Here is a 13,500-nt window from a genome sequence, read left to right on the forward strand (position 1 = left end):
GTGACAAGCGGGGTCCCCCAGGGCTCTGTCCTGGGGCCCATCCTGTTCAATCTTTTCATTAATGACATGGAAGAAGGGGTGAACAGTCTGCTGATCAAATTCGAAGACGACACTAAAGCTGGAGCAGTGGCCACAACTGAGGAACAGGTACTCCAGATCCAAAAGGATCTGGACAGACTATGGAAGTGGGCAGGAGACAACAGGATGGCGTTCAATGTGGATAAGTGCAAGTTCTTGCACTTGGGGTATGGGAATAGCTGTCATAAGTACAGGTTAGGGGACAAGTGGCTGGAGAGCAGCACTTGTGAAAGGGACCTCGGGGTGCTGGTTGACTGCAGGCTAAACATGAGTCAGCAGTGTGATGTGGTGGTTAAGAGGGCGAGTTGGCTGGAGCTGAGGGTCAGACTAGATGGCTTGTGAGACACCTTCTGACTTGCTATGTTTCTAGAATGTTTTGGATGTTATATATTGCATGTCATGGTTTGATGGCTGTGTCTTTTATTGAAGTGTGATGGGAATGTGCCATATAATAAATAAATAAATAGTGCAGCATCATTAACATTATATATAAACACAGCCAATATGTTGGATGATGATTCCCATTAATCTCCACTCAATGTGGCCACTGTTCAATTAGAACCCAGCACATCTAAGGGACTCCTGCTCAGGGAAGGCTGCATTATGGCAACTTCCACTACTAGCATACACAAGTTCAGGTCACTGCTTTACAAGAGAAAAGGGGTCGTTTATGGTATAACTTAAGTAGCCCCACTTGATCAACCTAAAGAAAAGCACAAGGGTGCTGTTCTTCAAATGTGTACAAGAGAGTGATGCTGGCATTTCCCCCACAATGCAAGCGTGAAATACCTCACTTGTTCAATCAACTGGATTCCCAGAAAAGAGAAGACACACGCTGCTTTTCAGTGAAGTGGCAGCAGCACTGGACTTTTGCTTCAACTAGCCTTCTCTTACAGATGCTTTCACCTACAACTTCCATCAGCCCCAGCCAGCACAATGGCCAATGAAAAGGCAAGCTGTAAGGGCAAACATTCTGGGGTGCGTGCCATGTTGGGGAAGGCTGGCTTAGCCAAGAAGAGCTGTGTCTACAAGGTCCAGACTGAAAGCAGAAGCATCCAAAGAAAAATGCTTTGATTACCTAAGGAAGCAGGCACAAGTTACTCATCTGGTTCCTATGGCACAGCATGTTGTGGGTGCCTCTTTGCATTTGGCAGTTGTTGTGTCATGAGAACCTGGCAAACATGGTGAGATTCGAACAATCCTCACATAACCTTAGGTCTGTTCTAGGGTTGTTTAACCCCCGCTTCCTGGGTTGCCACAACATGACAGACCCTGAGCAATGTGCAAAATGAAGTCCAGAAATGGTGAGTTCAGTAATGCCTGGTGGGCTGTCATGCTATATGAACTGATCTATTGTCTAAGATATGGCTGCCAAAGTTACTTATTATTTGTATCTGCACCATGCTCTGTCTCCAAGAAATTCAATATTGTTTTTTAATTATTCTGAAAATTAATTTTAATTTTTTTAATTGAGTGGGCAGTTCAGGTATTTTTTTAAATTCTCTTCCTCTCTCTCCCCTTTCTTTTCCTCTCCACCCCTAGGATTTTCTTATCTGTTGGTTAGCCAGGTTTAGGACAACCTTATGTATATGAAAAGGGATGGGGAGCCAAGGGGTGCAGTCACTGGGGTGGTGATGGGAAGTGGGAAATATAGCAGTGGGACAACATGCCCACAAAGGAGAAGAGAGATCAGAAACCTAATATCTATTCCCCATTCTAGTTCTTTTCCCAACCAAATACTACCACTTAGCCATTTCACCTAGCCCCTGGGTCTGGTGGTACTGTTACTGAAGGGCCAATAAATTGAAACTCCAACCAGGTAAGGCAGAAGTGCTATTAGTTAATGATCTGTCTGATGAATTAGATGCTCATTGTCCTGTCTTGAATGGGGTCGCACTTCCCCCAAAGGACAGGGTCTGCAACATGGGACTGCTCCTGGACCCAAAACTCTCACTGGAGTCTCAGATGGACTTGGTGGCCAGGAGTGCCTTTTCCCAGCTGTGGCAAAAACAGCAATTGCAGCCTTATCTGGATAGACAGAGCCTCGCCACAGTTACTCACGCACTGGCAACATCCTGACTAGATTATTGGAATGAACTCTGTGTAGGACTGCCCCTGAAGATGGCCTGGGGACGTCAACTGGTCCAAAATAGGGCTGCGCATCTGGTGTCAGGTGTTAGTCTGCATACCCACATAACGCCTATTCTTTATAAATAACACTGGCTTCCAGTTGAAGCCCAGGCCCAATTTAAAATGTTTGTTTTAACATACAAAGCCCTAAATGGCTTGGGATCTGGTTACCTGAAGGACTATTTTTACCAATATACTCCTACCTGCCCACTGAGATCTGGGAATGAGCCCTTCCGAGAGAGCCATCCTTAAAGCAAGTTAAAGGGATGGCATTTAGAAGGAGTTTCTTGGTGGCTGCCCCAACCTTGAAATGGGCCTCCTAAAGAGGTCTGCCTGGCACTGTCTCAATTTTCATTTCAGCACCAGGCCAAAACCATCCTCTTTCACAGATTTGTGAAACCTGAATTTAATACCTATTAAACGTGCCCACTCTGCTCCCAGATTTCCTCCCCTCTTCTCCGAGTACTTGTACTGTGAGCAGAATAATGATATCATAAGTCACTTAAAGAGTCCTGTCGGGCTATTGAATGGCATATAAATTTGAAAATAGATAAATAAGATATTGAATTTGAGCCCAATAACCCTGCAAGGAAGGACTAGGCCTGTCCATTGTGGCTAAATTAAGCTTTGAATCTTGCTTTCCTATAGACATCCTTTTCCTGGTCCATGTCTTTTGCTACCAAGTACCAAAACAGAAACATGATGGAACATGCTATGTTGCCATCACTAATTAGACTTCCTGCTTCTATACCTCAGGAAAAAGCCCAAGGCATGAACCTGCCAAACTCTAATAGAAAGGGTTGGTTGCATCTGCTCAGGGTCACTCAGTAATGCTGCTGTCAGGACAGGGTGGAGCACTGTTCACTGAGCATGAAAATGTCCTACAGGAAAAGTAAAAGCAATTTTCCATTATAACTGCGATTAACACTGGATGACCTTCCAAAGGCTTTTGCATAACTATACAAGCCATTCATTTACCCATGATCAATCCTAACTTTTTTGCACATGGCAAAAAAGTCTGTGGTTCATTGTAGGTATGCACTCCGTTTACGAAAGATGGTCAGAAGAGACACATTGAATCAAACTGGCTATCTAATATATCATTCCATTCCTACAGTGAATAGAAGAGACAGCAGCTTCCTCCTGCTCATATTCCCATGTTGCCCCACAACTGGTTTACCAAGGCAGTTGGCCTCTGGACTTGGAGCAAACATAGTTACCCAGAAAGTGGGTGGCGCACAGTCTGCAAATTTCTGGACTAAAACAAACAAGGCTTTCAAATTCTGTAAGCTTTATCATAACTGTTGGCACCTATACCACTTAATGTAACACAAGCAGCACCACCCAGACAGCTGATAACCTAAGTCTCAGAGTAAGCACAAACAGAGCTCTCACATACTTACTGCCAGAACAGTGAAAGTCACATGCATACATCAAGAAACCAATTTCAGTCACGTCAACCAATTGCACCCTGTAAGGCAACTGGGTTGGTGTGAAAAGAGCCCCAACAAGCATGCGTCCAAATGCCCAAAACCTTAACTCCAGCAAACTGAAGATAGTCAGGGAAAGAGATGAGGCTCTGGAACAAGTCCTCTCAAAACCTGAGCTAGGAGAGAACACACATCATTGCATCATGCCCCACCACCTATATCCTGCACCACCTTACCAGAACCCTAACCCCTAAAGCTGCCTTCTGTTTGCTTCATCACACAGAGAATCGCACAACTTGAGGACAGAAAAAGGAAGGCAGGTAACTAGTCTCTCACTGCAGCAAATGGAACCGGAGAAGTGCAGTTGTCAGGGCTCTCCAGAGCACTCATAGGAAGCAGCAGGGCCTCCAGGGAAGGGGAGTAGCACAATTCACTGCTCCTCCCACTCTGCTACCTGATGTGGGCATCTCACCTGGTTTCACAGGAGAGCCAGCCATGGTGAGCTGGTCCATATTTTCTTAAAGGAGCCTATGTGCTCTAGGCCAGCTGAAGTGAAGCAGCCCTGTTAAAATGAGGGCTCTGCTATTGATTTGACTTGAGTGGCTTTGTAGCTGTAGCCCCTTAAACCCAAGTAGCTCATCAGTTTTACAAGGATGCCGGTCAGGCATAAGTAAGTAACTGATCTGGCCAAGACCATTTAATAGCTCATAGCACACACGTCAGTGTCATGCACCACATCCTCATTATGGAGTCCAGCTTAATATCCCACATATCAGCATTGAAGATCATCCCCACTAATTAAATCAGAAGATTTTTCACCAATTAAGTCCATTAGTTGAGCATCCCATGGCTTATGGGCCAAGAAAGCACCAAGGCTAGCTAGCAACTCCATCACTCCCCCAAGCAGATGGAGTTGGTAAGATACTCCACAGGCACCATAAGCATGAAGAACAGATTAGATACTTCCAACAGAGGTGGAGACACAAAGAGTGTTGCCGCTGGGCAGGTAGTTCAGGACTCATTCTCATCTCACAAGCCAGCTGCCACAAGGCCCACCAGAACAAAAAAAATATTCAGAACAGGACACATCTGAGAACATGCAGAGTCCTCCCCCTCCAATGGTTGAAAACGCTGAAAATACCCCACATCTGCTCAGCAACCAAGAGCTAACTAGAACTTTGATATAAAGGAATGGAACTTGGGGCCACCTCCACACCCAGCTTGTGAGGAGCCAGAACATTGGCTAGCTAGTGCTGAAAGCTGACTGCCCCTGCCAGGTCTGGGGATCATCACAACTAAAAGGAAGTTTAAAAATACTAACTGAAACCTGTAAGGCCATTTACTTATTCTGCCCCACTGGTATGTTGGATTACACGTTCGGCCATTCCCATAACCTTACTGGCTGCGGATGATGGGACCTGTAGTCCCAGGAAGGATGAACTGAACGAACTCCGCTCTGAGGGCCAAACTACTGGATCCATCCAGATACCTCTTCCTAAGGAGGATCAAGTCCTCGAGGAAGGGAGGGAGCCAGCCTGCACAGCCGGATGGAAGGAAGGGGCGGCCATCGTCGCCATGCCCTGCCTGGGACTTTTCCAGAAGTCCGTCCGCCGCTGGAAACAGGCTGCCGGGCTGCGCAGGCGCAGCCGACTCTTCTCACCTCCACCGCCCGTTCCCGTTGCCAGGCAACGCCATCCCGGCCCCTCCCCCGAAGCAGGTAGCGACTCCTTCCGAACGGGTGCGGAAGGGACCGGCATGGAAAGGAAGTCTCGGCTGCAGCAACGGGCCGTCTTACCCGCCGGCGCGGCGGAAGCCGCGGCGACAACGCCGTCCATAGCCCTGGCCGGCCGCCGCCAACCTTCTCGTCCAGGAAGCCCACCCGCGCGTGACGTCACCCGGCCTCTACGGAACGCGGGGTAGGCCACATCCCCCCGCTCTGCAGCACGGAGCACCCCGACGACGTCGCCGCCGCCGCACCTGGATCGTCTGGTGCCCCGCCCTCCTAGGCGAAACGCGCCCCGCCTCTCTCCGTGCCAACGGCCAATCCCCGCTCCGCCGCCTGCTGGACACGCTGTCCCGTCCGCGGCCGTCATTTCCAACCAATGGGGGAAGCGAGCAGAGGCTCTCTCGCCCGCCTCCTCCACTTTGACTGACTTTCCTTTTCTTTGCGCTGTTTCGCCCGAGCGTCGTGTGCCCGCCCACCTGCTTCTGGAGAACCAATCAGAGCTTTCCGCTCCCGCCCCTTCACCCGCTGCACGTGGAAGAGAAGCCGCCCGATGATCTCACCTCTGGGCTGCGGGCGGAGGCGGCGCCGTGAGCCGCTGTTGCCAGGGTGAAGCGGACGTCCCGAAGCGGCGCCCTCCAAAGAGGCTGGATTGCAACGCTCATCATACTACCCCTGCTGCGCGGATATGGTGGGGCTTGCAGTCCAACACATCTGGCGGCGCCGGGTTGGGGAAGGCCGTCGTTAACCAGGCATTAAAATAGGGCCCCTTTGCAGTACGCGGAAAAAGCAGGTGTGCTGGCTGGGGAGGATGGGAGTGGCAGTCGAACACCCCTGGAGGCTGCCAGGTTGTGGCAGCTGTTTTAAAAGAAGAGCAAGAGATCAAAGGTGTATCAAACTGCCGCTCCAATTTTAAGTGCAGCGGAGCTCCCGCTTCGCGTGCAAGGAGTCCCAGGCTTAATATCTGCAAGGTTGGCAAGGAGCCCTTTCTGAATCCACCGGGAGCTGCAGCCACTCCAGAGACAAGATCGACAAACGTTGGTTCTCACGTTGCAGCCATCGCTGCTTTTCTCTACGTTTAGGATTAGCCTGATGAACGGTAAGTCGCATCGCAGCTGGGACAAGAGGCTGGGGGCCACTCGCTACCGCTGCCTCCTACTGACCGCAGCCACAGCAACTGCTGGGGTTAGCTCCCTCTTGCTCTATTATGTGTGCATGCCGCAACCAAGTGCCAGTCCGGACAACATGGAGCACAACTGCCAGGTGGCTCCTCTGCTCTAATGATGGGGCTCTGTCTGGACCAGGGCTGCTTCCAGGTGGAGGGCTCCTGCAGGATCTCCGAATGGGCAGCAAAACCTGAAGAAGACCCTCTTTCACAACTCTCCTGGCCATGGGCTCTCCCTATAGTCAGCTTATGGAAGTCATGGCATAGACATGCCAAGTGAATGCCAAGCCCTTGGGAACCCCCACCTGTTCCCAGGCATGAGGCAAAAAGATAGTCGCCTCCTCCCACTTGCTCCTTCAGGGGTCTCACGCCCTGAGGTTACCTGCTGCAGCTGCTTGGCAGCTTCAGTGAGCCACCTGCCTCATGTTAAAGAGGTGAAGCGGCAGCTCCCCCTACGTCAGAATCAGTGCAACCCTGAATAGCAGCCTCTCCACGGCAGCCAGTGTGGCGCAGTGGGTAAGAGCACGGGACTGGGACTCAGACGACCCGCGTTCGAGTCCCCGCTCGGCCACGGAGCCCACTGGGTGGCTTTGGGCCAGTCACAGACTCTCAGCCCAACCTACCTCACAGGGTTGCTGTTGTGGGGATAAGATGGAGGAGGAGAATGATGTAAGCTGCCTTGAGCCCTTTGTAGGAAAAAGGCAGGATATAAACTGCAAATTGAAAAAATCAGAATCAGTGCAATCCTGAATAGCAGCCTCTCCACGGCAGCCAGAGGTTCCCAGCTAAGCTCAAGCAGCACCACCCAGGTTTAGCTCCCCGTAGAGCCCAGAGGCACTTGGGGTGGGGAGGCCACAGGGGAAAGAACCCCTCATTGTCCCAGAACATCTCCCTCCCTGCAATGCCAAAGGTTTCACAAGAACACCTGCAATAAAGTTGCATGTAGGCGAAAGCCCCTCGGATGCAATTACCAGGTACTTGCTGATATACCTAGTAGCCTCCCCTTACCTGGTGCATCCAAATGCATTGGGCTGCAGCTCCCACTCTTTGGTGCACATGGTAGGCCTGACATGAGTGGAACCAGCAGGAGCTGCGGGTAAGACTAGATAGCCTGGGAGGCCCTTTTGACTCGCTTGGTTTCTCTGCTTCTGTGTTCGATCAAGGAGACAAGCTGAGCACTTCTGCCGGGGTAAGGCTGCCAATGGAATATGGTGAGACCAAAGACCAGTGGTGGTAAGCGAAATCTCTGCCACAAGTAACACGACTCCTTTACCTCCCCTCAAGTGAACACTCCATGACAGAGAACAGCACACACAAGAGACTTCCATGCCATCCCAGGACGATATGAAAACGTATTTATTCCAAACGACTTTCACAGCAGAGTCAGTGAACAGCAGTGTTGCCAGTGGGCCTTTGCTCTTACTAACCCCAAGCCAGGTGCAATCTAGATGCATGAAGGGGGATGGAAATAACACAGAACAGAAAACACAGCAGGGGGGTGACAAGATAAAGGAGAAATGCAGAGGCTGTTTCAAATCCACCAGTGAAATATGAAATTCCAGAGTACTAGCTGTGTTAACCCGTTGTTACAGAAAGAGCTGCGGATCTTGTGGCAGCTTAAGGACAAGTCTGGCTAAGGAGGTTTCTGCCCAATTCAGACAGAACTTCAATAGACGCATCTCAACAAGGGGCTTTACCATCCACAAAGGCTTAAATTGCAATGTATCTGTTAATCTTGCAGGTGCCATGTGCTTTTGTTGTTTCCGTCCTATACTGAGATGTCACTGTTAGGAATATCAGCAGCACAAGCCACGTTCATATCAACAGGTCCCAACCCAGCACAGCATCTTAACTCAGATGAGTTTGTGCCCCTTAGCCTAGCCAGCCCCATCCATTCAAGAATGCAGCTTGCAAAGTACAGAATTTCACACTTAGAGACCCAAAGTAATTTGCCCTAGTATCAGTTAAAGCTGTAACCATCCAAATTTTGTAAATCTCCTCCCCAATTACCACAAATCTTATTTTTATGTGTCTGGCAATAAAGACCTTTATTGAACCAATTAAAACACAGCTTTAGTTCCACAGTACATAATTCAATGAACAGTAAATGGAAGAAAGGCAATACAAAAAATCCCTTACGCATTAAGCGATGCAGCTTAATCTTCCCTTGTCAACAGCAGGCGGTGCTGTTTTCCTCAACAAAACTAATCCAAGTGGTAAAAAACCTAGGCATCACCCCTTGCTCAGTCTCTCTCAGCCTGGCTAGAGGATTGCTGGAGCTGTGGCTCCATGCATCTGAAGGGCACCAAGTTGGGAATGGCTGACTTGGTGTCAAGGTCTGGAACGTTTTCCAAAACCACAGCAGAAGAATTGCTCACAAAAGGGAGATACCTTACAGTGCTACTGCTCTTTCAAGAATCATACAAGCTGCTTGGCCATCACATCCCAACACTGAAAGCACATTAATGCTTGCAAAAACTGACTCAGAAATTTCACACTGCCTGGTATTTCCACCTCATGTATGCTTATCCTAGTGGGGTGAGATGGTATAGATTCAGACTGTGGCACCATCCAGGTATTTCCAGGTTCTGCCTCCCCAAGCCTGGTCTGAAACTGGAGAAAAAACAAGCTTCCTTCAGCAATATTCAATATTACTATTCTGATTTTTTGTAAGCAAGCTAGCCTGTTTTGTCAAGAGCAGCACGGAGAATATTAACCCAATGCACAATAAAGACTAAAACATCCTTCTATTGGCAAGAAGGTCAAACTGAGGTATCCGCTGATCCCTCCTCTCACTCCTGCAGCCCCCAAAGGGAATTTGCTCTGTGCATTGTTCTCCAAGCCACCCGACTTCCGGCATAAACTAGGGGGATGCTCTTCTATACAAATCCCACTGAAGCCACCAAGAGTATGGCACCTATTCATTTCAATGGGGTTGGTGTAGAGAACTTACTGCTGGGTTGGGCCACAGTTCTAGTCTTCAAATGAATATCTTTGGTAATTTAAAAAAGCTTACACACTAATGGACCCTTGGCTCAGAGTGCATGAGCAAGCTCTGCTTTAGCAGAAATCTTGTATGCCCTGGCCAAACATACAAAAAAGAACATAACAAGTATAACCATAGGCTGGGGTAGGTGTGAGGTGCTGCAATACTCAGATACTCAAGAAGAGGTTACCATCCACCCTCCCCGACTGAGGTGTTCACGATGTGGAAAACCCTGCTTGGTTATGGGTGACACAGCTGTATCTATCCAAATTAAAAGCTGAAGCTACACAAACTTTAGGAAAACACTGCTTTTTTCATTGAGGACATGTGCTGTGCGACAGCCACAGAGAAGCCCTCTGGTGTGTAACAGCCGCACCCTAATCTGGAACTGAGAAACTTGCCCCAGCTGATTCCAATAATTTTAAGCATTTTACTTTTTCAGCTCAAAGGTTCTCTTATCCTTCCACTTTTAAAGTCATTGGAAACGGTGAAAGACGGTCCACGATCACTTGGGTGGACAACAGCAGGAACCCGAGAGTCCTGAAATGACTCCATCTTCAGGCAGGTGCTGCTTTACATAAGTTCTGCACAAGAAGAGGCGTCTTGGAGCGAGCGGGACTGTGATCAACACATGCCACTGAAGTCTGGACCATCGGTCAACTGATCCTCCCTCACTGCAGCTGGGATGCAAGATGCTAGGCCACATGGCAAGAGTCCATTCCTAACTGTTGCATGTTCTCCCTTCCAGGGCCAGCACCTGCCCTGGATGCTTGGCACATAGTTTCAAACACGAGTCCCTCTTGGAGTTTGGAGCTCAAGGCCAAGTCCCCAGGTGTGGCTGGGCGCCTGTTCCATGAGGCCGGCTAAACAGGAGAGGGCTGTGAGGAAGAGCTTTGATTCCGTATCTCTGGTGAGGTTTCTTCTCACACTGCAAGGCTGCAGCTTCCAGGAGCCCTTCATGACCAATCACCCCAGACACCACGAGGCTGACAGTGGGACAGGGAGAGGAAGTAGCCTGTGATCCGGCCAGAGCCCCACAGGCTGTGGCACAGGATGAGGCCGGAGCCAAGCTAAGCAATCAAGAGCCAGAACATGATCACCAGGGCCACGAACAGGAAGAGGCGGGAGAGAAACTGCTCGTCCACATACTGAGGTGTCCCTGGAACAGCTAGGAAGACAGAAAAGGACAGGCGTCATTACCTATTTCCCTTCAAAAAACCCACAAGCTGAACATGGTCCATCTCCAGATCCAAAAGCTATGCATGAAATTAACCCACAAGCGTCTTCTTCATTAGAAGATGGCCCTTATAATGGGAAGTCCTTACAATCTGGATTGTCACAACTCCCTAGCAAGAACAAGTTGTGAAGAAGTGGGCAAAAGCAGAGGTGCCCTGGAAAAACAAAGGAACTATTCAAGATTTTTTGCACAGTTCAAGGTTTATAAAGTGCTCCTTTATTCTTATAAAGACACCTGGCATGGTTAAAGAGAGAAATCCCTCTCAGTCTGCAAGGAGAGTGAAAGCTCTTTCATAACAGCAGTCATTATAATCATTCATATACACATTATTATTAGTAATGTCATTTCTATACTGCTACATAGCCAAAGCTCTCTGGGCAGTTTACAACAAGTCAGTAGCACACACCTGATAGTAAAAATTAGTTCAGTACAATCCGGAAGGATTTTTAGCTTTCTTCTTGAATCCTCACACAAAAAGCAAGTTTAGTAAGACTGACATGGCATGTCACTGGCCGCAAAAAGTTTGCTGTGGCAGCTTTGTGAAAGGGCTCTGCTCACTGTCCAGGGAGAGGGCTCCCCAGAGCCTGCTCAGTCCTGCTGAGAGCCAGGACCCTCCCTGCCCCCACGAGATTCAGCCGGTTTCTCACCAGATGGGAGCCCTGGCCCGAGCCCAGCAGGAAGCACACAGGCGTGCATTACTTCATGGGTGAATTGCTCAGCAGAAAGACCTTGTTTGCAGTTTTTTAAATAACAGAAGACAATCAGTGCCCAATGTACCGAAGTTTTGAAAACAAATAACTTGTCTATCTGTGTTTAGAGCTGAAATATCGGAATGCAAATTACTCATTTACAGAAGAGCAGCAGAGATGCGATGCACTGGTGGCTGGTTTTGATGTGTTACTCCCACATTGGACAGAGAAACCAATGATTCCCTGGATGGTCTGATTACAATTAAATATTAACTTGCAAAGGGTGTGTTAACACTCCCGCACACGCACACACACACACACACTGATTTGCTGTGCATCTGCTGCTGTGGCGCACCTGGCGTACCTGGGGGAGGCCGGCCATCATTTATGTTGAATGCTGTTGCAAATATACCGAAAGGAAATGCCCCAATTCCAAATGACATCTGAAACCCTCCATCACCAAATCCAAACCCCTGGAAGCCCTGGAAAGAAAGCGGGAGGTGAAACAAAGTTTGTTCAGCAAAGTGTGACATTTACAGAGGAAAACTCAGTCTCGTCGCGATTGCTAGGATCTGCGCGAAGGGGCCCTGGCCCTAACCCTTAAGAAAGCAGTTCCACAGAGCAGCAACTACCACGCCGGCAGCCCTATTTTTGGAAAGGTGAAATAAGTAGCAAGGTGAATAATGGATAGAGAAGTTATTCTTCTATGGCTCTGTTAGAGCTTAATGCTGGGAACTGCAGGGAGAGCCACCCAAAAGTGCTCTTTGCTGATCAAGGGCAGATGGCTGCGACACCATCACGAAACGTTGCTACACTTCTTCCCTCCAAACCCAACCGTCTCCCCAGAAGAAAGGCTGAGTGTCTGCTCAGAAAGAGCCACAGTCCAGCCTGTTTTTTACCACCCGGACAGACCATGCAGCTGATACTTCCAGCAGGCCCTAAAATGATAGTGGCCATCTAAGCGCTTTCTGCAGCTCTGCTCTCGGGAAGCAGAATGCATGCTTCTGAAGTTTCAGCCATGGCAGCACGTGCTCAAGAGGTGCTCTTGATGTTCAGCAACTGATTTAATAAGGCTCCAGCACTCGAGGGAGTATCCAGAGTGAAGTGATCCTTAATCACACCCAACAGAGCTGCTTGTTTGAAGCGATGAGGCCCGCAGGCAGACCCTGGAGGCTCCAAGCAGACTTGCATGGACATATGCAATTATTTCATCAGGTCATGCATGCTCTCCAACTCCTTGGCAGGACATTTTGCAGCCTATCACAGTTTGCTGCCTGCAACCCCTGTGGCTCACTGTACCCTTACACAACCCTGCTCCTTCTCCAGCAACAGAGACATGCGCGATCCTAGCCACATGGATGCATGGTTGCCTACACATACCCAGAGGGTTTCAAAATCCACATTACCAAGTTCTGCAAGCAGAAAGCAAAACCATTCCCCTCAGAAGTCTGGATTCAGTAGGCCAGAATGCACCGTGCAGACCTCACCACCAGCGTGCACAAACGGCACATCACGTGCGGATGGGAGTGATGCAGATGGTGCCTCTGCTACTGAGATGGCCTGGGATGCAGGGGGCATTCAAAGGGCCAGTGAGTCCCCAGAGGAAAAGGAGGGGAGCAGAGCTCAGAACCAAGGGGCGTCTTTGAACAATGGGCAAGCCTCCCAGTCTTCCGTCTTCTGGTGCTCCGGCCTGTTTCCCAAGGCCCCTACTAGCCACAGAGCATGAAGCGATGTGCATTTTACCACACCCTGCTGGAAAACAGAAGTGTGCCGCCCACGCCCCAGAGGCCACTCATTCCTTGCTCACCCCTCTGTTTTCTGGCTCGGGCCTCTGGCCCTGAGGTCGTGGCGGCGTCTTCTCCCTGAAAGAAACAGTGAGTGTGAGCAAGGCAAGCACAGCAGAATCATAATTCTCGGGGCACTGCCTGTGCCCCAGTGTCAGTGTGCATGGGTCCCTGAAGGCCTAACGAGACCCGGAAGAAAATGGAGAATGAAGGAGCATGATGGGACTGACTGAGACTGAGGTATTTTGCACAGCAAAACTGAAAAGCCGGGAGTGGTT

The 13,500-nt window shown here is 49.3% G+C and overlaps 2 protein-coding genes across 11 annotated transcripts in view; both read right to left on the reverse strand.

Moving 5' to 3' along the window:
* LIMK2 (LIM domain kinase 2) overlaps nt 1-5,575 on the reverse strand; it is a 105,166-nt gene extending 99,591 nt beyond the window's left edge. For both annotated transcript variants that reach the window (XM_044444410.1, XM_044444409.1), the window contains exon 1: nt 5,434-5,575. In XM_044444410.1, the coding sequence (XP_044300345.1) occupies nt 5,434-5,473 (40 nt within the window). In that variant the 5' untranslated portion in view covers nt 5,474-5,575. The remainder of the gene's footprint in view (nt 1-5,433) is intronic.
* Nucleotides 5,576-7,864: 2,289 nt separating this feature from the next.
* The window catches only part of RNF185 (ring finger protein 185), a 16,742-nt gene continuing 11,106 nt past the window's right edge, over nt 7,865-13,500 (reverse strand). For 8 of the 9 annotated variants that reach the window (XM_044444426.1, XM_044444434.1, XM_044444428.1 and 5 more), the window contains 3 exons: nt 13,246-13,300; nt 11,794-11,920; nt 7,865-10,680 (listed from right to left, as the gene is read on the reverse strand). In XM_044444426.1, coding sequence (XP_044300361.1) covers nt 10,583-10,680; nt 11,794-11,920; nt 13,246-13,300 — 280 coding nt within the window. In that variant the 3' untranslated portion in view covers nt 7,865-10,582. The remainder of the gene's footprint in view (nt 10,681-11,793; nt 11,921-13,245; nt 13,301-13,500) is intronic. The other variant, XM_044444435.1, reaches the window with a different exon arrangement.

This window comes from Varanus komodoensis, unplaced genomic scaffold (genome assembly GCF_004798865.1).
Source record: "Varanus komodoensis strain SLA01 unplaced genomic scaffold, ASM479886v1 scaffold44_3, whole genome shotgun sequence".
Classification (NCBI taxonomy): domain Eukaryota; kingdom Metazoa; phylum Chordata; class Lepidosauria; order Squamata; family Varanidae; genus Varanus; species Varanus komodoensis.